Genomic DNA, 26,056 nt, shown 5'->3' on the forward strand with positions numbered 1-26,056 from the left:
GTAAAGACCAGCATAGTCAAATGTTTACGTGCCGTATATCCTCTGCCATGTAATTTAATGCAAATTAGGCAGGTGCTGTAATAAGCTATGTCTATAGCATCAGTTTTATGCCTTGGAAATCAGTTGAAAATTTACTTCAACATTCCTTCAAAACAGCAAAGGGAAAAAAACACAGCCTACAAGTAATTGTTCCTACTCAAGAGAGGCTGAATACTCACAAGCTCATAGAACTCCGTCGTAGAGAACCTGTTTTACGTTTCAAAGTAGTGCAAATCAAAAGATCTGTAAACAGAAAGAGCGAGCGTTCCTTCTTGCTGCTTACGGTTTTCTGAGCATGAAAAAAATGGCAAAACAGGAACATATCAGTATGATAAGTCAGAAGATTTTGGTGTCATATTTTAGATGAAGTTAGGATAACTTTGATTTCAAGGTGGCTACAGCAGTTGTATCTTTAAGGGAGTATCCTTGATTCTTTCCCAAGGAGTCACTCAATGTAACTGGCCGGATTCATCCGCCTATACACTAACAATAAGCTGGTGTTCTTTCACTGATGTCAGTGTCTTCAGAAATTAGGTCAAAGATTCTCTGCGGAAGAGAGCACTATCTCTTTGAAATGTTAATGTTTGTTAGTCTGCAGTCGAGGGAAATGGGCCAAAGGAGGTGGAAAGAACTGGGGGGGGAGCGGTGGTGGTGAAGGGGGATGGTGGTAAGCAGGCAAAAAACCTGGCAAGACCAGGGATGTGGCAGTCTTCTAAACTTCATGACAATTAATGACCTGCTTCTAGCCCAGCAGCTGGCCAAATTGACAGCCTCGCTAGTGGCTGGAAGCCTCAGGAAATTGAGGCTGTCACTAGTCATTATTTTAAAATATTATTCCGCTATATACTAGTTTGACCCATCATTTACATTTTTCATTACCCCAAGGTGGCCCTGCCTAATTAATTTACTTCCTCACTACAAAATAAATCCCATTGAAGACCTTTTCCTTCAGCTGTTCCTTGTGTTAAGACTTAAAAGTAAGAATTGCAAAGTTGGCAGAAGTTCTTACCACTTCAGTCACCATCTCCTGCCTTATGAATTTTCTGTGAGGGACCAGGAGCTATAGAACAAAATGGGAAAATGTACTATTACAGCATCGAGAAATCAAGCACTGCGAAAAAGTGAAATACAGATAGCAATTACAATAAGACACAGTTCTCAGACCACTGTTTCTCTCAAGAGATCAGGGAACATATAAACATGGAAGCAGGAGTAGGCCATTCAACTCTTGAACCCGTTTCGCCACTCAGTGAAGACAGGGCTGTTCTGTACCTTAACTCTATTAGCCTGCTTTGCTTCTAGATCCCTCAGCAAATATCTAGCAATCTCAGATTTCAAATTATTAACTGGGCGAGCATCTATAGCTTTTTGTGGGAGGAAGTTCCACAATTTTACCAACCTTCGTGTGACAAACTGTTCTTAACTTCTCTCCTAAATGGCTTGGTTCTGAGTTTAAGGTAATGTCCCTTTGTCTTAGGTTCCCCAACCAGCAGAAAAAAGTTTCTCTCTTTCTTCCTATCAATTTCTTTAAAAATCCTAAAAAACACAATCAAATCACCCCTTAATCTTCTATATTCCACAGATTACAACCCTAGTTTATGTAATTTCATAATTTAAGTCCTAGAGACCTGATAACAGGCTGGTGAATCGGCACTGTACTCCTTCCAAGGCCAACACGCCCTTCCTAAGATGCAATGTCCAGAACAGTACGACAGGTGTGGTCCAACCAGGGTTTTGCATAGCTTCAGCAAAACTTTGTCCCCTTTTCAATCTAACCCTCTAGATATATAGGGGTCAGTATTCCAATCATTTTTTTCTATTTTTTCTTTGTATCTGACTACTACATTTTAGTGATCTGTGCGCATGGACCCCTAAATCTCTTTGGACCGCCACTACTACTAGCTTTTCACCATTTAAGAAATACTTGGATCTATTCCTTTTTGATCAAAAATAGATCATCTTGCACTAATCCCTGCACTGAACTCCATCTGCCACATTTTTGTACACTCAATTAATTCATCAATGTCTATATACATTTATGTTCCTGTCTACTCTGTGTGCTATGCCACCAATCTTTGAATCATGGGCAAACTTGGATATTTGGCTCTCTTTTTTTGTTATCTAAGTCTTTAATAAATGTAGTGCATATTTGATGCCCATCACAGATCTTTTTGGGTCATCAATAATCACTTCTGATTTGACTACGTATAGTACATTTGCAATTTTCCAATCTAAATGGGAAATCCTGAATTGAGAGTGTTTTGGAAGATTATTCAACAAAGCTGTCATTTTCTTATTTTCAGTTGTAATATTACCTACATCACCTTTTCAACAGCCCACATTATCCTTGGTTACACTTTTCCTTCTAACACAATTGTAACATTTTTTTTTGTTACTCTTGATATCTCTCATAAGTTCCTTTTGTTACGGGTGCCCAATGCCATAGTTTGTATGTTTTAGAGGTACAGCTTTTTAGTTTTAGAAATTACATTTTAAATGTAAAACCCTGGCAAACATCTAGAAGCTGGAAACCTACACAGTCTTAAGATAATAACAATTCAAAAGGTAACTTGTGTTTACTGGATAAGGTCAGGATAAAAGGGTGATGGTCATAAAACAGCAGGTGGGCTTACTTAGCTACAGAACTGGAGACATGACATTTTCAGTTATTCCAGTAAAAGTTTCCCAGAATTAAGGAAAGCTTTGGAATTTCAAGCTAGTTAACTTACATTTCTACCCGGGAAGAGGTCTTGTGTGTCACATTACCAAGGAGATGGGTGGAGCTTAGTGAGATTATTTGTTTTGAGTTTATCTTTGTGTATTCAGTTAGTGCTTAACAAGATTGGCTGAAAGAAGCAGCTAAGAAGACACAGCCAGAAGGAAGGCTGATTGCTATTTAGAAAGCAACTAAGAGACTGTATCAGCTATGGGTCTTACGTAGCTGGTAGCTCCTTGGAAGTCGAGAGATAAAGCCACACCTACAACTGATCTAGGGTTAATGCTAGATCTATCGTCCATGGTGCAGCCTGTGATTGGGAGCTGGTGTCCAGTATAAGACAAAATTGGTAAGGAAAGAAACGACTGGAAGATTTGTTTAGCTGGAAGCTAAAGGAAGAGATCTACATTAATCCTCTCAGTGAAAGGCAGTTAACATTGTTGCAGTTGGAGTTCTGGGAAGTAATCAGCTTGGTTGCAGTTTGAAACCATAGCAGTGGACGATTGGAAACCAAGAGTGTTTTCTGATGCTTTAAGGCCCTACGCAGGAGTCGTAGGGAGACCCGTGCCTCAGCTGTGAAATCCAGAGTTGTGAGGTTTTAGAGGAAGGTTGGAGGGTTGCTTAGCCAAAAGCTAATGGAAGAAACACCATGAAAACTTGTACCTTGGCGAATAGCTGAATTCTGGAGCGCTGTCACACATCTTTTGGATTGGTCCCAGGGAAAATGAATGAACCTTTAAGATTTCATAAGATAAGGGAACTCTTGGGGGGAGGTGCAGTAAAAAGCAGAACTGAGTTTATAGCACAAGTCTTTATAAGCTTCAGTGTTAAGTTAATTGTTCTTGCTTTGTTTAATTTCTCTTTATTTTGTTAAAAAAGGGACAGACTGTCGAAGCTTTTTGTCTTGTGCTCATCAGGACAGATTCACAAGAATACCTACCAATTGTAAAGGGAACAACAATTTATGCTACTTGAGAAGGGAGTGCTGATCGGTTGGCAAATGGACTCTGATTGGTAGAGGTGTTGCCATGGACAATGCACGAGGGAACAATTTTTGTTTAAGTTCAAACCAGGTAGGTTAATTCTGATTGGTCAAGGCATTGTCCTGGGGAATGAACTTGCCTGGTTTGAATTTAAAAAAAGCTTGGCGGTTCATTGTCCCCTGTTGCATTCTCTATGGCAACGCCTCTACCAGTCAGAGTCCACTTGCCAACCAATCAGCACACTCTTCTTCTACATTATAAACTGTTGCTCCCTTTACAATCGGTATTCTTGTGAATTTGTCCCGATGAGTGCAAGACAAAAAGTTTCACCAGCATGTCTCTTTTTTCAGCAATACTCTAATTCCCTACTACCAAACGACTATTCTCTTTATAGATAACGTTTCTTTTTGTTAAAAAGCATTAAATGTGTGGCGCACTTCTGTTGGTTAATTGCAGGGTGTTCAGATTTCTTCTTCAAATGTCAACGGTCCCTGACATTTTTCATATTCCTTTTTGCAGTTATAACTATTATTTTCTTTCTTTGTCATTTTTTATATCTCTCCCAATCCCTTGGATCTGCTCCATTCTTTGCACTTCTGTTTGCTCTTTCCTTTACTTTTGTTATCTCTCACCTCTTCTGTCGATTATGACTATTTTGTTTGCTGTGTAGAGCAAACGAAAGAACTTGCAGTTATATAGGAATGTCTTCTGTAACCTCAGGCCTAGATTATGTGTTCAAGTCTCTAATGCAGCACATGAACCCATAGACTTCTGACTCAGCGGTAGGAGTGTTACCACTGAGGGTCGTGTGGTAGTAGCTAAGAGAGTTTTGAGCAGAGCAACATACAGACTTTACAATTAACACCACCATAATTTTTCAGTTCAAGAGAAAGTCCTATCTGGGACATCAGGTTAATAATTTTATTCTACATAGCTTTCATATATAACAACTGCCTGTATGATTGCAATGATGGTAGTGGGATTGTTGTAAATTGCTAGCATAGCAGTGACATCCTTATTTATTTATTTGAACGCAGGATGTGGCGTCGCTGGCTAGGCCAGCATTTATTGCCCATCCCCAATTGCCCTTGAGGTGGTGTGAGCTGCCTTCTTGAACCACTGCAGTCCACCATGTGGTGTTAGTACATTCAAACAAGACCCAGGAGAGGGGGTTGCAGAAGGTGCGAAACCCCTGGCTGGGCCTGTGCCCTAGTGGGGTCCCGAGCTGATGCTCAGTTCAAGGCTGAGAACGTTTTATGAAGGGAGCTGCTCTCAAACACATGCGCACTGATCAGTGCTGGCTCATGCTCGAGCTCCATCACCACAGCCCCACCCTCCCAACAAAGCAGCTGTATGCCAGTGTGGGCGTAAGGGGATCAGCACCAGCGACAATAATAAAACTGCAGGGAGACTGCTTCGGTGCAGCTGTGTGACAGTTGGGGGCGAGCAGATCCAGAGCGTGCCGGGTCCTGCAAGGTGCAGCGGAGACAGTGAGCGCCACCGCGGTCAGAAAAAGAGATCAGGGAGAAAGAGGGTGGAGGGTGGGCGGTACTGGAACAGGGTAGCAGTGTGAGAAGCCAGTGCTGTCGGTGTGAGGGGACAGTGTGTTGCAGTGTGAGGGCCAGTGCTGTCAGTGCAAGGGGTGTGCGGTCAGTGTGAGGGGACAGTGTCTCACTGTGTGAGGGGCCAGTGCTGTCAGTGTGAGGGGACAGTGTGTCACAGTGTGAGGGGACAGTGCTGTCAGTGTGAGGGGACAGTGTGGCACAGTGTGAGAGAACAGTGCTGTCAGTGTAGGGAGACAGTGTGTCACAGTATGAGGGGCCAGACCTGTCAGTGTGAGGGGACAGTGTGGCACAGTGTGAGGGGACAGTGCTGTCAGTGTAGGGAGACAGTGTGTCACAGTGTGAGGGGACAGTGCTGTCAGTGTGAGGGGACAGTGTGTCACAGTGTGAGGGAACAGTGCTGTCAGTGTAGGGAGACAGTGTGTCACAGTATGAGGGGCCAGACCTGTCAGTGTGAGGGGACAGTGTGGCACAGTGTGAGGGGACAGTGCTGTCAGTGTAGGGAGACAGTGTGTCACAGTGTGAGGGGACAGTGCTGTCATTGTGAGTGGACAGTGTGTCATTGTGTGAGGGGCCAATGCTGTCAGTGTGAGGGGACAGTGTGTCACAGTGTGAGGGGACAGTGCTGTCAGTGTGAGGGGACAGTGTGTCACAGTGTGAGGGGACAGTGCTGTCATTGTGAGTGGACAGTGTGTCATTGTGTGAGGGGCCAATGCTGTCAGTGTGAGGGGACAGTGTGTCACAGTGTGAGGGGACAGTGCTGTCAGTGTGAGGGGACAGTGCTGTCAGTGTGAGGGGACAGTGTGTCACAGTGTGAGGGGACAGTGCTGTCAGTGTGAGGGGACAGTGTGTCACAGTGTGAGGGGACAGTGCTGTCAGTGTGAGGGGACAGTGTGTCACAGTGTGAGGGGACAGTGCTGTCAGTGTGAGGGGACAGTGTGTCACAGTGTGAGGGGACAGTGCTGTCAGTGTGAGGGGACAGTGTGTCACAGTGTGAGGGGACAGTGCTGTCAGTGTGAGGGGACAGTGTGTCACAGTGTGAGGGGACAGTGTGTCACAGTGTGAGGGGACAGTGCTGTCAGTGTGAGGGGACAGTGTGACATTGTGTGAGAGGCCAATGCTGTCAGTGTGAGGGGACAGTGTGTCACAGTGTGAGGGGACAGTGCTGTCAGTGTGAGGGGACAGTGTGTCACAGTGTGAGGGGACAGTGTGTCACAGTGTGAGGGGACAGTGCTGTCAGTGTGAGTGGACAGTGTGTCATTGTGTGAGGGGCCAATGCTGTCAGTGTGAGGGGACAGTGTGACATTGTGTGAGAGGCCAATGCTGTCAGTGTGAGTGGACAGTGTGTCACTGTGTGAGGGGACAGTGCTGTCAGTGTGAGGGGACAGTGTGTCCCTATGTAAGGGGCCAGTGTGTCACACTGTGTGAGCGGATGGTGTGTGATAGTGTGAGGGGAAAGTGTGTCACTATGTAAGGGGCCAGTTTGTCATAGTGTGAAGGGGTAGTGTGTCACTGTGTAAGGAGCAAGTATGTCACTGTGTGAGGGGACAGTGTCACACTGTGTGAGGGGACAGTGTTGTCAGCGTGAGGGGCCAGTGTATCACAGAGTGAGATGCTTGTGCTGTCAGTGTGAGAGGACAGTGTGTCACTGTGTGAGGGGCCAGTGCTGTTACGGTGAGTGAACAATGTAAGTAATATGCATGTCACAGGGGGAGCATTAAAGGAGGAAGTGGGGAGGGGAATAATGGGACTGGAAACAGGGGAAGCAGCAGAGCCCATGATTTCTCTCCCAGGCACTGCACCCACAGTGCTGTTAGGGATTTCCAGCATTTTGACCCAGCGACAGTGAAGGAACAGCGATATAGTTCCAAGTCAGGATGGTGTGTAGCTTGGAGGGGGACTTGCAGATAGTGGTGTTCCCATGCATCTGCTGTCCTTGCCCTTCAAGGTGGTAGAGGTCATAGGTTTGGAAAAGAAACAGAAAATGCTGGTAAAACTCAGCAGGTCTGGGAGCATCTGTGAATAGAGAAACAGAGTCAATGTTTCATGTCCATATGACTTCTTCAGAGCTAAAGAGAAGTAGAAATGTGACGTGATGGATTTTATACTGTTTAAAAGGGGGTGGAGCAAGATAGAAGGTCAGGGATAGGTGACGGCGAAGGAGAGATTGATAAAGATGTCATGGACACAAGACAAAGGGAATGTTAATGGTAGTGGTGAAGAGTAAAGAAGATGCTGATGGGGCAAAGGTAAGATAGCAGAAGGTGTTAATAACAGAACAAGGGTCAGTGCGCTGTGAAAGCAAAGCATAAAAACAAGTGACAGGTGGCCCTGTGGGGCGAGGGGGGGTTGGGAAAAAAAGATTTAAAAAATGAACAAATAAATAAAAGAACAAAATAAAAGTAAATAAATGAAAATTGATTTAAAAAGGGGTGAGGATGGAGGAGAGAGTTCATGGTCTGAAGTTGCTGAACTCAATGTTAAGTCTGGAAAGCTGTAAAGTGCCTAGTCGGAAGATGAGGTGCTGTTCCTCCAGTTTGCGTTGGGCTTCACGGGAACAATGCAGCAGGCCAAGGACGGACATGTGGCCATGAGAGCAGGAAGGTGTGTTGAAATGGCAAGCGACAGGGAGGTCTAGGTCATGCTTGCGGACTGAGCGAGGGTGTTCCGCAAAACGTTTGCATCTGCGTTTAGTCGATTGCATCACATTTCTTTAGCTCTGAAGAAGAGTCATATGGGCTCGAAACGTTAACTCTGTTTCTGTCTCCACAGATGCTGCCAGGCCTGCTGAGTTTTACTAGCATTTTCTGTTTTTATTTTATATTTCCAGCATCCATCGTATTTTGCTTTTATCTATGGGTTTGGAAGGTGCTGTCTAAGGAACCTTGGTGAATTCCTGCATTGCATCTTACAGATGGTACACACTGCTGCCACTGTACGTCGGGGGTGGAGGGAGTGAATGTTTGTGGATATGGTGCCAATCAAATGGGGTTGCTTTGTCCTGGATGGTGTTGAGCTTGTTGAGTGTTGTTGAAGCTGCACTCATCCAGGCAATTGGAGAATATTCCATCAAATCCTTGTAGATGGTGGACATGCTTTGGGGAGTCAGGAGATTCCTAGCCTCTGACCTGCTCTTGTGGCCACAGTATTTATATGGCTAGTCCAGTTGAGTTTCTGGATTGTAGAATGGCCTGATTTTAATTTCCATTGATTTCAATGGGGATGAGGAACAGTCAATTTCTATAATGGCTGGATGATGTAAATTGCTAGTTGTAAGTCCAGAAAGCAAGTTGAAAATCAACCCTGACATGTTTCCACAAATCTATGATTTCACCATTTGAGTGACATATCTAACTGACCAATCCAAAATATGCATGGATGGATCTTGGATGACGAGAGGAGGGGGAGCAGGCCATTCAGCCCCTTGAGCCTGTTCTACCATTAAATTCGATTATGCCTGATCTGCGTCTTAACTCAATTTACCCGCCTTGGTTGCGTTACTCTTAATACCCTTGCCTATCTATCAATCTTAGTTTTGAAATTTTCAATTGACTTGGCCTCAAAAGCCACTTGGAGATCCAGATTTTGACTACCCCTTTGTGTGGGGAAGTGAGAGGCCATGAATTGAGTCTTAATGGAATTGTCCAAAACTGAAGCAGTGCAGAAATGAACAGAAGAAACCTTGCTTCATATACTTTATGTAAACCAGAAAATAATGTAAGATGTTGGTGACCCATACATAGCCTTGTTAAACATTAATTTGGTTCACAGTCCGTGGCCGTTGATAATAGTTGTACCTCTTCATGGATACGCACATCCATCATGCCCTCTATATGCGATTCTATCTCCTGCAGGACGCGAGCCTCTTTCTCTGCCTCCTCTGCATTCTTCTTTCCCTTGTTTATCCTTTCAGCTAGCAACTTAATGTAACGCTGTGCTGCGAGCAGGCACGGGTGATCTGGGTGATCATCAGGAGTGTGCTTCAGTAGATCCTGCCATGCAGAAAACAACATCAGATCACTGGTTAGAGATTAATAAGCCACCCATCTGTCTCACTTAGCTGGATAGACATGAGCGCAATAAGTTCAACGATATCTTTTCTGGCAAATCTCTGAATACTGCTGATGATAGTTAGGGGTTTTACAACGCCAAAGAGAGTATTGCTGATTCTACTGCACATAACAGATGGTCTGTAAAACAATATAATGATGAGCATGAGTGAGGAGAAGTTGGCATTATTAGAGAGTAAATGGTCAATACATTCATAAGGTAATCTTTCAACCACCTTTCAAGTGTGGAATACCTTACAAACAAGTTAAGTATTTGGTTACCAACGTTGCTAACGGTAATTCTGACTAAAATTGGGATCAACCTGAATGAAGGTGTTTCAGATTTCAGAACAAGTTGCTCCTGGACTTGATTTGGGACTGAGGTGTACACAATGAAATTGAACTCCCCAGCTTATTAATGAACTTCAAATGAGTAACACTGCATAGTTCCGCAACTCTTTTCTTTTCAGGTGCTTATCCAATTCCCTTTTAAAAGCCGCAATTGACCCTGCCTCCACACACTCTCAGGCAGTGCATTCCAGATTCTAACCACATGCTGTGTAAAAAAATTTTCCCTCGTGTCGCCTTTGGTTTTTTTAGCCATTCACCTCAAATCAGTGGCCTTTGGTTTGTAATCCCTATGTGAATGGGAAGATTTTTTCTCTATCAACTCCTCCAACAACTTCTCCAATCTATTCATGTAGCTGAAGTCTCTCATCCACCCTGTCTAAAGTCTTCACGTCCTTCCAAAAATGTGATGCCCAGAATGCCACACAAACTATAGTTAAGGTCAAACCAGTGTTTTATAAAGGCCTGTCATAACTTCCTTGCTTTCGTACATTATTTTTCTATTTATAAACTCGAGGATCCTTGTATGCCTTTTTAATCACCTTCTCAACCTGTCCTGCCACCTTCAATGATTTGTGCACATAAAGTCCCCCGGTCTCTCTGTTCCTGCAACTGCTTTAAAATTGTACCCTTGACTTTATATTGGCTTGGCTTCCCAGTCTCTTTCCTACCACCCTAAAATCTGTCTGCAGGACCTCATTCCTCATTCTACCTATATTGGTACTGATGTGAACCACGACTTCTGGCTTTTCACCCCTCCCCATCTCAGTGCCCAGGAGCCCCTAAGTGACATCCTTGACCCTGGTACCAGGGAGGCAACAAACTGTCTGTGGCCGCAGAAACATTTGTCTGTTCCCCTAACTATAGAATGAACTATCATTTTTGCTTTCCCAATCTTCCTCCTGCCCCTGTGCAGCTGAGCCAGCCATGGTGTTGTGGGCTTGGCTCTGGCCACACTCCCCAGATGAGCCATCACTCTTACCAGTATTTTGAACTGATAGTCCGGTTGAAAAGTGCTTTGCACTCAGGGGACTACTGCACTAGCTATCTGGTCCTCTTTGAGCACTGGTGATCACTCATTCCCTCTCTGCCGGCACAACCTTAAGCGGCAGGGTGATCACCTCTAAAAACGTGCTGCCCACATAGCTCTCAGCATCGCGGATGTGCCACAGTAACGCCAGCTGCTGCTAAAGCTCTGAAACTTGGACCTTGAGCTCCTGCAACTGACAACACTTCCTGCACATTTGTCATTTGATACGTGAGAAGCCTCCTGGAGTTCTCACGTGGAACAGGATGCACATTCCAAGAGACTGAGGTGTGCTGTCATGCCTCTGTCTAAAATATTTACTTGTTAAATTAAGTAAAAATATCGTAAAACCAATTAATTTAGTTCTATAGATTAATTAATTTGGTTTATTAATTTAGTAAGTAATTACAGATTCTTAGCTCTGAGTTTGACACAATTCCCTATCTTAAAGAACAAAGAAAAAACTGCAATATTCATCAAGCAATCACCTACCTGCTGTCTATGACATCACTTCTTGACTTTTTTTTAAAAATTGTTCTTGCAGTGCTACATCTGTCTGTTCCTTTTACCTCTGCTGTGCTCTCAGGCCTCCAGCTGTTCTCACACTACTTTCTCTGCCATTCCTTTTACCCCATTGTCCTCATGGGCCTCCCAGTCCTCTCGCAGTGCTCTCTCTCTCTCTCCACTGCTTCCTTTATCTCCGGCGTGCTCTTCGGCCCCCCACTGTTTTTTTCTCTGCTGGTCCTTTTATCTCTGCTGTCCTCTCAGCCCTCCACTGTTCTCTCTCCCTGCTCTTCTTATCTCCACTGTGCTCTCGGGCTTCCCATTGTTCTAAGAGTGCTCATTCCCTCTCCTCTGCTCATTTTATCTCTGCTATGCTCACAAACCTCCCGTTGTTCTTGCATTACTCTCTCCGCTGTTTTCCCCGCTACACTCACAGGCCTCCTTCTGTTCTTGCAGTCTTATCTCTCTCCGACTTTACTCTCAGGTCTCCCACTGCACTCCTGTTTAAGATTTGGGGTTCATTGTCACTGAAATTATGTTATTGCGGGTATTTTTTTGTGTGCCAACTTAGTGCTAGCTAATCAAAATACAGTAAAAAGTGAGCTCTTATCCGACATCTAAACTTGCCATGCGAACAGTTTCATTACAACTGACTTCCATAAAATTAAACCCAGTTATGCACTGACACTGTCCAACGGCCAGTTGATAAATGTATCACCTATTGTGATACGTTTAATCAGTGAGCTCATGAAGGTTCACAATGTGATCGTTGACCTCAACCTGTAAAGAGTAATAATAGTTGGTCTTGGAGTCACAGGCTAGAAAGCAGAGAAAAAAAATGTGGCCTGATCTTTTGTTCTGGATTACTATTGCGGGGTTCTGCCAGAATATGGTCAAATGTAATATTAGATTCATCTGTGATATCTGTCACAGCTGGACACCCTGGCAACACTAACTCTCCAAGCTTGTAGAGTAGAGGGTTAACAACAGAGCCATACATGATGCTAATGTAAAAAATTATGTCAGATCACATGGCTGAGAAGTAAGAGAGATCTGAAAGGAGGAGAAGCTCCAACCTCGTGTGGAGGTCCAAATGTGTAAATACATGTTGTAAATAAAGAGTAACGGTTTTGAGAAACTACAGACTCGAGCAGCATGTTTTGAGGGAACAGACCCCCATCTAGACCCTGACCACACGACGAAACAAAGCGCACACTTGTTATTTAGCAGAGGTGCTTCCAGCTTCGTGGAACTATACTCCAACAGGAATTAGCTCCTTCAGGTGAACCCAGGAAAAACATTGTGTGTGTTGGTTGGGGTTTTGGGTGGTGGGAGGTGGTTGCGGCAGGGTGTGCAAATGAAGAGAAACTATCCTGAAATTGTTGCGAAATATTTGTCAGTGAAATAAGGGAAAGAAGGAAACATGATTTATCACACATGTAGATGCTGGGTACTGTCTATTTGTAGCCAAGTAGGATTGCTGTCTCCTTTGCTGGCTTCAGTAAAAAGAACAGTGTCCATAGTCCATATTTCACTGGTATTTGGCTTGGCCGATTACATGGGTCCTGAATTTGGACAGTCATCAGGGTCAGAATCCAGCATTATGATTGTGCAGTCTCTGATAGTCTTAGGCTGCTATTTACAGTCTTACCTTCATAAAGTCCTTGTATACATAATTGCAAAGGAGAACAAACACTAGAGTGTAGATTTATTTAAATTTCTAAACTTGCCTGCGGTTGCTTCTAATACCTTAAATGTTACTATGCTAAAATAAGTTGTTTGGTATACTATGAAGAACATTCGCAGGGCTCAGATGGTTTTACTAGGATGATGGAATGTGTTTTGTAAAACAATAATGGACAGTTAGTCTTTGATAAATGTCTTATCGTGGCTTTTATCACAGTTATTAAATAATCTGTTATCTTCTTTTATGACTATCTTTATTCTAAGCTGACTTGTTCCATGTCCCCGGTGTTCTAGCCAATATTTACATCTCAGCCAATATCACGAAGAAATAGACCATCTGGTGATTATTACATTGATGTTTGTTGGGGGGGCTCTCTGCACAAATTGACTGCTGCATTTCCTACATTATACAATGATGACATGTCAAAAGTACTTAATTGACTGCAAAGCACTTTGGGACATCCTGAGGTCATGAAAGGTGCTATATAAATGCAAGTCTTTCTGGATAGATTTAGCATATAAAGGACAAGACAAGGATGACCACATTTTTTTTTTTAAATACTTAGAAAGCTATAGGCCACGCAATTTCTGTTTTTCTTAATCGCAATTCAGCAAATACCAGCGTTAAGTGGAATAAAACGTTGTGGAATTTGAAGTGGAATCTGCGCTCAACGCGACTGGGGTCCACAATCTTTTGCGAAAGTTTCATAAACATCACACAAGGAGAAGAGCCCGCCCACATAAATAGCCACGCCTCCAGGGTTAGCTAATCACTATCGGGGGTTTCTGCTAATTATGCTTGCTTGCACGTCTTTCGGAAGCTTTTAAAAGTTAAGATGGCTCTTTTAGGTGCAAGGAGAGTGAAAGGTAAGCTTTCAAAGCTTTTATTGTAATGATTGTGACTAATGCAACTCAACATGACTAGAAAATTGCTTTACACATTCTCTTTAAAGGTAAATTTCAGCAATTTAAAATCAGATTACTCAGAGGTGAGGATTGGCACTCTGAGCAAGAATGATTCTTTTTGTGCTAAATCTATTTTCGGCAATTGTAATCAAACTCCACCAAGTTACTGCTCTTAAATACGACGGAAAGTTTCTTAAAACAATATTTTTTTCTTTGAAGAAGACATTACGTTTTGACATGCTGCCCAGTTGCGCTGGGTAAGGGCAGATTGTGCAGTCAGCGCTACGCAAAAAAGTTTGAGCGGAAGCTCAGGGGAAATAACGGCCAGGGTTTACCGGTCGTCGGGCGGGCTCGGCAGGGGCGGGCGGGAGCAGCTGCGAATCGGATGGCCGCCTGCGATCGGGCCACGGCCGCCATTTCACGCTGGCTGGCCAATTAACGGCCAAGCAGCGTGAATCGCGCGCTGCAGCGCTGCCTGTGTGGGGGAGGGGAGGGGGGGAGCAGGGCGAGTTCGCGCACGCGGGTGGATGTGCGCAACAAAAGCTCCCTGAGGCACGGAACTGCCTCGGGGAGCTGAAGCTTTTAGAACATAAAAAAAAATAAAGAATTTTAAAATGTTAATAACATGTCCCTTCTCATGTGACTCTGTCCACATGTGACAGGGACGTGTTACAAATTAGTTTGAAAAAAAATTTTTTTTTTTAAAAAATCACTGCTCGAAACCTCATCCTGCCCATGGATGAGGTTTCGCAAAAAAATCCAAAGGCTCGTAAGGTTGGACGGGCAGCGAAAGATTTCATTCAATTAGAGCTTTAATGGCCTTAATAGGCCTGTTAATTGTCGTTGCGCGCCCGCCAACCGAAATATCAAGCGAGTACGCGATGACGTCAGGACGCTTGCCCGACGTCCTTACGCGTCATTTTACGCTCGTTTGGGTCGGGCACATGCCCGCCTGACAAGCGCAATATTCTGCCCAACAATTTTCAAAATAGGCGCAATATTGGGCACAATTTGCGCCAACATTGCCGATGGCACCCAAAGCGGAAACTCTACCCCATATTCTTAGCTTCTTTCTGTGTAACCTAGCATTGAATATAATTCACGTAAGTGATATTAAACAGGAAATGTCCGATGGTTTATGTGGCATAAGGGCATAGTTCATAATTAGTGCGTTGCCTGTGCCAAAGATTGTTGTAGTTTTATTCAGGGTGCTTGCTGCTGTAATTTACTCGCTCAGCTGGAGTGATGAATTGCTAATTTCAGGCGTGCAATCCAAGCTTGATTCAGTCTCAGTTCCAGGGCTGACTAACGCCTCAGTTTACTTCCCTCAGGTTTGTGAAGGAGTTTTGCTGTCCTGGGACTGCCTCTCCAGCTCACGTGCCTTTACTGTGATGCCCTTTGCTGCTCAGAAGGAAAATAAACCTCACTAGCCGGTGACTATGGGATTAAAACGCAATCTTCAATCTGGGCTCTCTGTCCCTCAGTCCTATTTGGCTCAGTTTGGGAAATAATCCCCAAATCGGGGAATCTTCACACTTCATCTCACTTGACTTCATTTGAGAGGAATCCCTGGTCCAAGGCTCCTCATGCCCTACAATTCGCCTGCTTTTGTTAGCAAACTAGCCTCAGGACTTGCTGCCACTCTAAATTCTACCCTCTTATCCAACAAGGAGAGAAACTCCCAAGACTGCAGGGCTTGCCTTTGTTTATTTTATGAGTTACTGGGCTGGATTTTACAGGGCGCTGAGGAGCCCAGATGTCCAGGGTAGGGGGTCCCAGCTTAGGGAGTGGGTGGGCCAGGTTCAAGAGGGCTGGGGGACGTTTAAAAGGGGCCGGGGGGAATTGACTTGAGAGAGTGGGGTGCCTCTGATGGACCCACAAAGGAGGATCCCTCCCTCGCCCGACCTGGAATGGACCGCCCTCTGCCATGAGTGAAACACTGGAGGGGGTGGGATAAGGCTATTAATTGGTCACTTAAGGGCCTCAATAGGCCCAAGGGCAAGTGTGCCAGGTGACACCTCCCTAGCCCCCACAAAATTTCAGGCAGGTCAGGGGCGGGTGGGCAGGCAGCGGGAAGGCCATCCGATGGATTTTACATGCCCCCCCTCCCCCCAAGCCACAGTTTCAAACCTGCCACAAGGGCAGTGTAAAATCCTGCCCACTGTGTTCCACAGAATGCAGAGAAAAATAGACAAAATGCATCTCATTTTGTAGCGGAATTACTGGCCTAATCCATATGTGGAACAACATTGGTGGATTGCGGAGACGAGATCATTGGTCCGGCTGTCCATCCTTTGAAAGGAGAGGGTGGTTAGAAGGGCAACGCACGCAAGAAAATTGACAGGAGTCACAAACAAAAAAAGAATACGTCGTGATAACAATTACAGAATTTAAAGTAGAAATTGGAATAGAAATTACATTAAAGTTTGAAGGAAAAACTGAATAACCTAAGAAACCTAACAGGTCATTCAAGGCAAATTTACCAAGGACAGCACAACATAAATTTATTGAATTTAATACTTAAGCACAGTGAATAAAATAAACATTTATCTGCAAGCAGTTATAATCCCTTTTTTTTTTCAAACAAATGAATTCTATCCACACGTCAAATGCAAGACACTCTGTCTGCTATATTTACAACGGCATGTGCTGGATGTTAAATGATCTTGTTCCAGTCTTTGTGGCTGTGATTCAGGAGACGTTCAGGCCAAACAGAAATCTCACTAAGCTGCTTAGGGTCAGAGCCAACAGTAAGAACTCATTAAGGTGGCAATAAGCAGAATAAATGTTCCCCCATCACTTTGTAAATAATCTACACAATCAGTCACCTGAAACATCCATGGCACAACACTGAAACGGTGTTAAATTAGTGTCTATAGAGCTTTACGATATGGAAATTCAGACTGTAAAACTGACAAACATCACGTATAACATCAGAGTTAATCATTTTTGAAACACGAGTGAATAGAGAGTTTCCAGTGCAATAGTTATATATGATGTGACTTCCTTTTTAATCCTTCATGGAGAATGCTCCGGCCTATTTTCATCCTTAGAAAACTTGAACAGGCGATTTAGTCCAACATGATCAAGGCATCTTCATGCTGCTCAGGCCATTTTATCTCCACTGCCATCCCATCGCCTCGGCACTAAGCCTGCAACCTTCACCTTCCTGTTGAATCTGAAACTCCTCAAATACTGAAGCAGTCTGTGTGTCCATACGCAGCGAGACCTGGACAACATTCAGAAGTAACATTCACGCTACACAAGTGCTAGGCAACAACCATCTCCAAGAAGAAAGAATCTAACTACCTCCCCTGTACATTCAATGGCATTACCACCCCCCACTATCAACAACCTGAGGGTTACCATTGACCAGAAATTGAACTGGACCAGCCATATGAATACTCTGGCTACAAGAGCAGGTCAGAGGCTGGGAATTCTGCAGCAAATAACTCACCTCCTGACTCCCCGAAGCCTGTCCACCATCTACAAGGCATAAGTCTGGAGTGTGGTGGAATACTCTCCACTTGCCTGGATGATTGCGACTCCAACAACACTCAAGAAGCTCAACACCATCCAGAACAAAACCATCCTCTTGATCGGCACCCGATCAACCAACTTAAACATTCACTCCCTCCACCATCGGTGCACAGTGGCTACAGTGTACCATCTACAAGATGCGCTGCAGCAACTCATTAAGGCTCCTTCGACAGCACCTTCCAAACCCATGACCTCTATCACCTGGAAGGACAAGGGCAGCAGACGCATGGAACACCACTGCCTGCAAATTCCCCTCCAAGCCACACACCACCCTGACTTGGAACTATATTGCTGTTCCTTCACTGTCACTGGATCAAAATCTTGGAATTCCCTTCCTAACAGCACTGTAGGGGTACCTGCACAAGATGGACTAGGACAGATCAAGAAGGCGGCTCACCACCAAGTTCTCAAGGGCAATTAGGGATGAGCAATAAAAGCTAGCATGGCCTGCGACGCCCACATCCAGTAAAAGAATTTTAAAAGCTAACCAATTATTTTTTTAAAAGAAGCTTTCCCTGAACCCATACTCATTGCACTAAATGGCAATCAGTTCGGCAAATTAACAACTTGAAAGCGTTACTCCACAAACATTTAAATAAGTGGAGCTTTCCATAGCAAATAATGAAGCCTCTATTCTCTCATGTTTCAGAATAATTTGTTCACACTAACCTCAATGAATCCTGCACTGTTTTAAAAAGCTGCATCATGTCTCTTCCTCATATTCATTGATGAGAGCAGATTTAATTCCCTTTAACCTATTGTCACAGCTCATTATCTGAAGTTAATTTGGAGTCATTCAAGAGGGATTAAGCTCAACAGCCCTTGGCTTTTTGAGGCTGCAGCGAGCACTGGAGTGGAAAGGGGATCTGGGAAGGCCGTCCCCGGGTCTCTCACCTTTACCTGGGCCAGAAACTTACCTATGTCGGGCGGGAGTGGGTGCGGAGCCAAGTGTCACCCGTGATCGGCTGCGTGCCGCCATTTTACATGGGCAGGCCAATTAAGGGCCGCCCAGCGTAAAACGCATCCCATAGCGCTCAGCGCTACCTGTGCGGGCAGGGGGGAGGAGGGAGAACCGGGGCCTGCGCTCTTTCACACATGTGCGCTAAAGAGCACGGAGCTGCCTCAGGGAGATTATGTACATATTGAAATTTTTAATAAAGAAAGAATAAAATTATTTACACATGTCCCCTCATGCGACAGGGTCACATGAGCTGGGACGTGTTTGTCAATTTATCAAAGTTTATTTATTGATTTTATTAAATCTTCAGGAAACCTCATCCCGCCTGTGGATGAGGTTTCCTGAAAAACGTGAAGGCCGCTTGGGTTCTTCGCCTGCCTGCCAACCTTAAGGTTGGATAGGCAGCGCTGTTAATTAGCTTTACTAGATTCCTAATGGCCTTAATAGGCCTTTGACAGTTTGGCGGGTGCGCAGCTGCCTCCGGCGCGTGCCCGCCAAACGAAATATCGAAATGACGTGCAATAATGTCGGGGTGCATGCCTGGTGTCATCGCGTGTCATTTTGCACGTCGGCGTGTCGGGCCCGCCCCCGCACGCCGACAGCAATATTCAGGCCCTGGAATTCCTGCTGCAGGATCTGCGAGGCAGCAGTGAGGTGAGCTTTCCCAAGGATGGGAGGAAGGGGACAATATCTCCAATTAAATGGGGGCAGGGGGATGTGGCCAAGTAAGTGAGCAGCAGGAGTGTGCCCCCACCAACCCAGAGGCAGCAGTGCACCAAGGATCCAGCACCTCAAGTGGGCATGACCTGAGTGGCAATACACTTTCAAATGCCAAGCCCCTCACTCCAGTTCACCTAGCATTCCTTGCACAGATCTCCTCAGGGCAACACACCTTACAGTTCTACTCATTCCTCTCCCTGCAGGCTCCTCTCATCTCCACCTCAGTTGCCAACCCTCACCATCACCCTCTTGCCCTCTTGTACCCATGCCATACCTCACAATCACCCTCCACAAATGGTGTCCCTCCCTCGCCTCCACACAGACCATTAAGAACCCTCACAGCTCTCTGCTTTCTCTCCTTGCAGGAGTATAGAGTACATAGATTTGCTACTATTGTTGAGGAGGGTTTAAACTCGATTGGCAGAGGGATGGGAACCCGAGGGCAGATTCTGATGGGAGAGCAGGGAGTGGGAGACAGTAAATTAGCGAGTGACTCTGAAAGACAGAGGGAGCAAAGATTAAAAGGTTTACAGCACAGGAGTTTGGCAATCTATTTAAATGCAAGGAGTATAGCAAACAAAGCCAATGAGTTGAGTGCACAGCTAAACACAAGGCAGCATGATATTATTGCTACAACGGAAACTTGGCTTAAAGAGGGGCAGCTCAACGTCCCTGGATGTCGGGTTTTCAGGCAGGATAGAGGTGGGGGGTGGGGGTCAAAAAGATGGGGGTGTAGCATTATTGTTTAAAAAATCAATTACAGCCATGAGGAGGGATGATATATTAAATGAATCAAAAATGAGGCCACATGGGTTGAGTTCAGAAATAAAAAGGGGGCAGCCACACTACTAGGAATATATTGTAGATCCCCAAATAGTGAGAGGGAGATAGAAGAGCAAATATGTAGGCAAATTTCTGAGTGCACAAACAATAGGGCAATAATAGTGGGGACTTCAACTATCCTGATATCAACTGGGATACGAGCGGTGTAATAGGCACAGAGGGCACAAAATTCTTGAATTGTATTCAAGAGAACTTCTTTAGCCAGCATGTAACAAGCCCAATGAGAGGCAGTGCAATTCTAAATTTACTCTTAGGAAATGAAGCTGGGCGAGTGGATGAAGTAACAGTGGGTGACCATTTCGGAGATAGTGACCATAATACAGTTAGATTTAATATAATTATGGAAAAGGATAAAGACAGAACAGGAGTAAAAGTTCTGAGTTGGGGAAAGACAAATTTTACGAAGGCAGGAGGTGGTCTGGCGAAAGTGGACTGGTTACAGCTACTCGAAGGGAAATCAGTGACAGACCAGTGGGCGGCATTCAGAAGCAGGATCCTGTGGGCACAGTGTAGACATGTCCCCACAAATAAAAAGCGCAGTACTTCCAAACCTAGTGCCCCCTAGACATCCAGAAGCATACCAGGTAAGATAAAGCAGAAAAAGAAAGCTTGTGACAGTCACAAAAAACTTGATATGGTAGAAAGCATACAGGAGTACAGAAAGTGCAGGGGTGAAGTAAAGAAGGTAATTAGGAAAGCAAAAAGAGAATATGAAAAAAATATTGACAGGTAAAATCAAAGAAAGCCCACGGATGTCTTACCAGTACATTAAGAACAAGAGAATAACTAAGGAAAGGGTAGGGCCTATCAGAGATATACTTGGTAACTTGTGCGTTGATGCTGAAGATGTGGGCAGGATTCTCAATGAGTACTTTGTCTCTGTCTTCACTAAGGAGAGGGATGTTGCAGATATTCTAGTTAATAAGGAAGAGTGTGAAATATTAGATACAATAAACATGGTGAGAGAGGAGTACTGGAGGGACTGGCATCTTTGAAGGTGGATAATTCACCAGGGCTAGTGACTTGTATCCCAGGTTGTTAAAAGAAGCCAGGGAGGAAATAGCGGATGCTCTGAGGATCATTTTCCAATCCTCACTAGATACAGGCGAGATACCAGTGGATTGGAGGACTGCGAGCATTGTACCTTTATTTAAAAAAGGTGCGAGGGATAGGCCAAATAATTATAGGCCAGTCAGTCTGACTTCTGTGGTGGGCAAATCATTAGAATCAATTCTGAGACAGGATAAACTGTACACTTAGAAAGGAACAGATTAATCAGGGATAGTTGGCATGGTTTTGTTAGGGGAAGGCCGTGTCTTACTAATTTAATTGAACTTTTTGAGGAAGTAACAAGGAGGATTGATGAGGGTAGTGCAGTGGATGTAGTCTACATGGATTATAGTAAGGCATTTGACAAGGTCCCACAGGGCGGACTGGTCAGAAAAATAAAAGCCCAGGGGGTACAGGGGAACGTGGCACGTTGGATCCAAAATTGGCTCAGCGACATGGATAACGGTTTCCAGTGGTGTTCCACAGGGCTCAGTGTTGGGTCCCTTGCTGTTTGTTGTATATATTAATTATTTGGACTTAAATGTGGGTGACATGATTGGGAAATATGCAGATGGTACAAAAATTGGCTGTGTAGTTGATAGTGAAATGGATAGCTGTTGTCTTTAGAATTATATCAATGGTTTGGTTGAGTGGGTGGAAAAGTGGCAGATGAAAGTCAATCCAGAGAAGTGTGTGGTAATGCATTTGGGGAGGCTAGGGAATACACAATAAATGGGAGGATATTAGGAGGGGTGGAGAAAGTGAGAGACCTTGGAGTGCATGTCCAGAGGTCCCTGAAGATGGCAAGACAGGTGATAAGGTGATAAAGAAAGCATATGGAATTCTTTCCTTTATTGGACAAGGTATAGAATACAAAAGCAGGGATATAATGATGGAACTGTATAAAACACTGGTTAGGCCACAGCTGGAACCACAGTTCTGGTTGCTACATTACAGGAAGACATTATTGCTCTGGAGAGAGTACAGAGGAGATTTACAAGAATGTTGCCAGGGCTTGAAAATTGCAGCTATGAGGAAAGGTTGGATGGGCTAGGGTTGTTTTCCTTGGAACTGAGGATGCTGAGTGGGGGACCTGATTGAGATGTACAAGATTATGAGGGGCCTAGATAGAGTAGACAGGGGTGTCCTGTTTCCCCTAGCAGAGAGGTCAACTACCAGGGGACACAGATTTAAGGTGATTGGTAGAAGATTAGAGGGGACATGGGGAAAAACTTCTTCACCCGGAGGGTGGTGGGTGTTTGGAATTCACTGCCTTGTTTGGTGGTGGGGGCAGAAACCGTCAACTCATTTGAAAGGTATCTGGATCTGCACCTAAAGTGCTGTAACTTGCAGGGCTACAGACCAGGTGCTGGGAGATGGGATTAGAATGGGCAGCTAGTTTTTATTTTTTATTTTTCGGCCGGGGCAGACATGATGGGCCAACTGGTTTCTTTCTACGCCATAACTTTTCTATGGTTTTATGACTTGGCGAGAGGTGGGGGCCCAGGGGTGGGGAGAAGGGGGAAAGGGCCAACAGTGACAGGCACCTTGACAACCATTGGCAATGCATGCCCACTTAGTCCACTGCAAAGGAGGTCTTGTCCCAGGAGGATGTGTAGATGTCAGCAGTGACCTGCCAAGAGACTCTCAGTCTCCTGAGGCACTGGTGCTCAGACATGCCAATAGCATTGACCTCCTGCCTGTAGACTCTATGTTTGGGATCTTATGTCGTTCCAGATGGATCCTGGAGTCTATCCCCTCTGTCCCGAGGCTGAGAAGGCAGCTGATGCTTACTCCTACTGCTGCTTATTGTGTTGGCGATGCTGTGGTTTCTGCTCTTGCCTTTCAAGGCAAGACAGAGGTGCAAGATAGAGCTGTATAAGCTGCTCCCACACCATGGTCAAGGTTTGCAGCAGGGAAGTAAAGCTGAAGGTGAGCGAAGTGCTAGGCAGATGACTTGCCTTCCAAGAAGTTGACAATCACCTATCAAATAATGATAGCATTCTCCGAGAGAAGAGAGGCTTTGAACAGGAGTTATTCAATGGCCATGGCTGACGCTTCACTGATCAAAGCCATCCCAGCTTGTCCGTTTCACTCATGAAGCTTTTCCCACTGTACACAGTGACCCTAGTGTGTTGGTAACAGGTCGGGAAACAGGTCTCCTAGCTGGAAAATCCAGAAGTCAGAGTTAAAACAGTTCCTAATTGGCTTCTTAACTATCTCAATCACTTTTTAATTACTTAGCTGGCAGATCGAAGGGGACTCCCGCTTGCTTTCAATCCTGCCCCTGGTGGGATAGCGTTGGGATTCCAAAGCAATTTCCCCATTTCCAATGCACTGGAACCCAGCTCCACTAGGCTGGGAAAATTCTGCCCTAGGATTCTATGGAAGGATGAGCTCACAAGAGATAAAATTGCAAGAGATAACATTCAAACCTTAGTCTAAAAAATCAAATGCATTATACATGTATACCACAAGAAAGATAGAGAGGCAGAAGGTCATTCAGTTCATTCTATTACCTTCATTCAAAAAGACCCTATAGTTCACTCATCATATCATCTAATTGTTTCTGAAATAATTTTAGGGTTTTTCCTTTCACTACTTTAACTTAAAGTCCAATCCATGTAGCAGTCATTTTTCATCTGAAAAACTTCACAACGCCAATTCTATATTTTTCTATCCTGGTTTCAATGCTTCTTTTGACATTTTTTTATAGTTTAGCTGAAAGTAATATACAGGATTTACCTTTCCTGTGCTACGTACTATCTTTTATAGGTCTCAGTCGCCTCCTGTTAAGGTTGAAAAACCCAAGTTTCTCCAATTTTTCCCCATAGCTCATTCCTTTGGTGCTAAAGATCAGATATATAATTCTTATTCCAGGGTTTGACTGTCTCCCATGCTTCTCGTTGACCAACAGCGCTCACAACGTGGTCCAGCTAGAATGTTTTGCTGTTTGAGCATTACTTTCTATGTTTGGCTTTTGTAGTTCAGCAATCTATTTGCTTTGTCGATTCCTGTTCCACAATGACAAGTAAACTGACAAGACTACTAATCAGTTGAGATTTCATCTGGCTTCAACATTTCAACACCAATCACATGCTGTTTATGTTGCCTATGTTTATAATTGCAAATGGAATGCGCAATATGATCTGTACTTGTAAACAGTGAGCACAAAATAATACTGTAATTGTTTAGAGGGCTGCAGAATACAATGGAAAGGGCAGACTAGCCACTTGGGTAGATTGCCTACAAAGGTTAGACTGAGGCTTTACAATGCATTAGCATTCATCACCTGACAACAAGAAAAGGGTATAAAAAGCAAAAAGACTAACTGTAATTGTAAAGACGATGAACTACAAGGAAAGATTAGAGAGCTTTTAGCTTTATGGTCTAGAAAGAACGTGTTTAAAGGAGGACCTTATTGGTAGCTAAAATAGTATGCTAGCAAATCTTTCATAGCAGGGTTGAAGAAGACATTAATTTATAGAAAGAAGGGTGTAATCAGACAGTAAGAGTTGCACTTACACAAGTCCACACTATGTCCAAGATTTTTAATTTTTGATGGTTGATCTTCCCTGGTACATGGAGTGTGGAGACCAAGTGTAACAGGGTTACAGGGAAATATTAGGATGTCCAGAAATAACTGAATCCCCATTTTAAAGTCATATAATTTAGATTACGATTATATATCCCTATGTCCACATTTATAATGGAAACTGGAACTTGGCACAATGTAGTAACATCCTCCTACCAGTAGTAGCACCGCAGCACCTGCATTGGTTGGAGAGTGTCATTTCAGCTTGATAAGTTTTACATAGTGCTTTCCATTATAAATGTGGGCAAGGGAATTTATAATGGGAGAAGTAGACAGGAAGTGTGTGCATATGCAATATTTTTGCTGCATCATAGGTGGGTAGATACAATAAACCGAAAATATTATTTCAAAAGTATTTAAGAAAAGTAAGATCAGAAAAACAATCAGAAAACAAAAATGTAAATGAGTGAAAAATAAGCTTCAAACTGTTATCAGGAAGAACATCTTCATTTAGCATGAGAAATGTTTGGTTCTAGAAAACAAAATCTTTATGTTTTCTCAGAATAAAGTTGATGCTATTGGTTAGCTCAGCTGGATAGATGGTTAGAGTGTGATGCAGAATGATGCCAATGGTGTTCACTCCCTGTACTGGCTGTGGTAGTTCATGAGGCCTGCCTTCTCACCTTGCCCCATACTTGTGGAGAGGTGCCCCTCAAGTTATATATAATCAATTGTCTCCCTCTAATGGAGAAAGATGCCTATGGTCCTTTGTGGACTTTGGTTAATTAGTTACCTATAATGAAAAGGTTAGGGTAGGTGTCAGCCCTGGGTCTACTGGTTGCACTGTCTCCTCTGAAGATCAGAAAGTTGGAAATTTAGCCCAACACCAGAGACTTCAGCATATGTTCCAGACTGCCACTCCAGTGCAGCGCTGAAGGGGTGTTACACTGTCATAGAGTCATTACAGTACAGAAGGAGGCCATTTGGCCCAACAATTTGTGCTGCCTCTATGTGGAACAATCCAGTCAGTCCATTCCCTTGCTCTATCCCAATAGCCCTGCAAGTTTATTTCCCTCAAATATCCATCCAATTTTCTTTTGAAATCATTCAGTCTCTATTTCCACCACCTTCATAGCTAGCAAGTTCCAGATCATTACCACTCACTACATTAAAAAGTTCTTCCTCAATCTCCCCTGCATCTCTTGCCCAAAACCTTAAATCTGTGTCCCCTGGTCCTTATACCATCGGCTAACGATAACAGCTTTTCTTCTGTCTACCTTATTTAAACCTCTCATCATCTTGTACATCCCAGTAAAATCACCCCTCAATGAAGTGGCATCTTAAAGATGAGATGTTAAAGTGAGGCTCCATCTGCCCTCTCAAGTGAACGTAAAAGGACCTATTTGAAGAAAAAGTCCTATTTGAAGAAAAACAGAGTTGTGGCCAACATTTGTCCCTCAACCAACATCACTGAATCACATTACCTCATTGCTGTTTAAGTCTGATGAACTTGTCAGTATGAATACAGAGTACTTTTACAATTGTGTAATGTTTTCACGTGATTTATTTGATGAGGATTGAAATATTGAT

At 44.0% G+C, this 26,056-nt stretch overlaps 1 protein-coding gene across 1 annotated transcript in view; it reads right to left on the reverse strand.

Annotated features, from left to right (window-relative positions):
• Positions 1 to 26,056, reverse strand: part of arhgef17 (Rho guanine nucleotide exchange factor (GEF) 17) — a 457,595-nt gene that overhangs the window by 64,002 nt on the left and 367,537 nt on the right. The window contains exons 6-8 of the mRNA XM_078546121.1: positions 9,098 to 9,292; positions 1,049 to 1,099; positions 219 to 328 (exon numbers count right to left, since the gene is read on the reverse strand). Coding sequence (XP_078402247.1) covers positions 219 to 328; positions 1,049 to 1,099; positions 9,098 to 9,292 — 356 coding nt within the window. The remainder of the gene's footprint in view (positions 1 to 218; positions 329 to 1,048; positions 1,100 to 9,097; positions 9,293 to 26,056) is intronic.

The sequence above is a fragment of the Cetorhinus maximus genome, chromosome 7 (assembly GCF_964194155.1).
Source record: "Cetorhinus maximus chromosome 7, sCetMax3.hap1.1, whole genome shotgun sequence".
In the NCBI taxonomy this organism is placed as follows: Eukaryota; Metazoa; Chordata; class Chondrichthyes; order Lamniformes; family Cetorhinidae; genus Cetorhinus; species Cetorhinus maximus.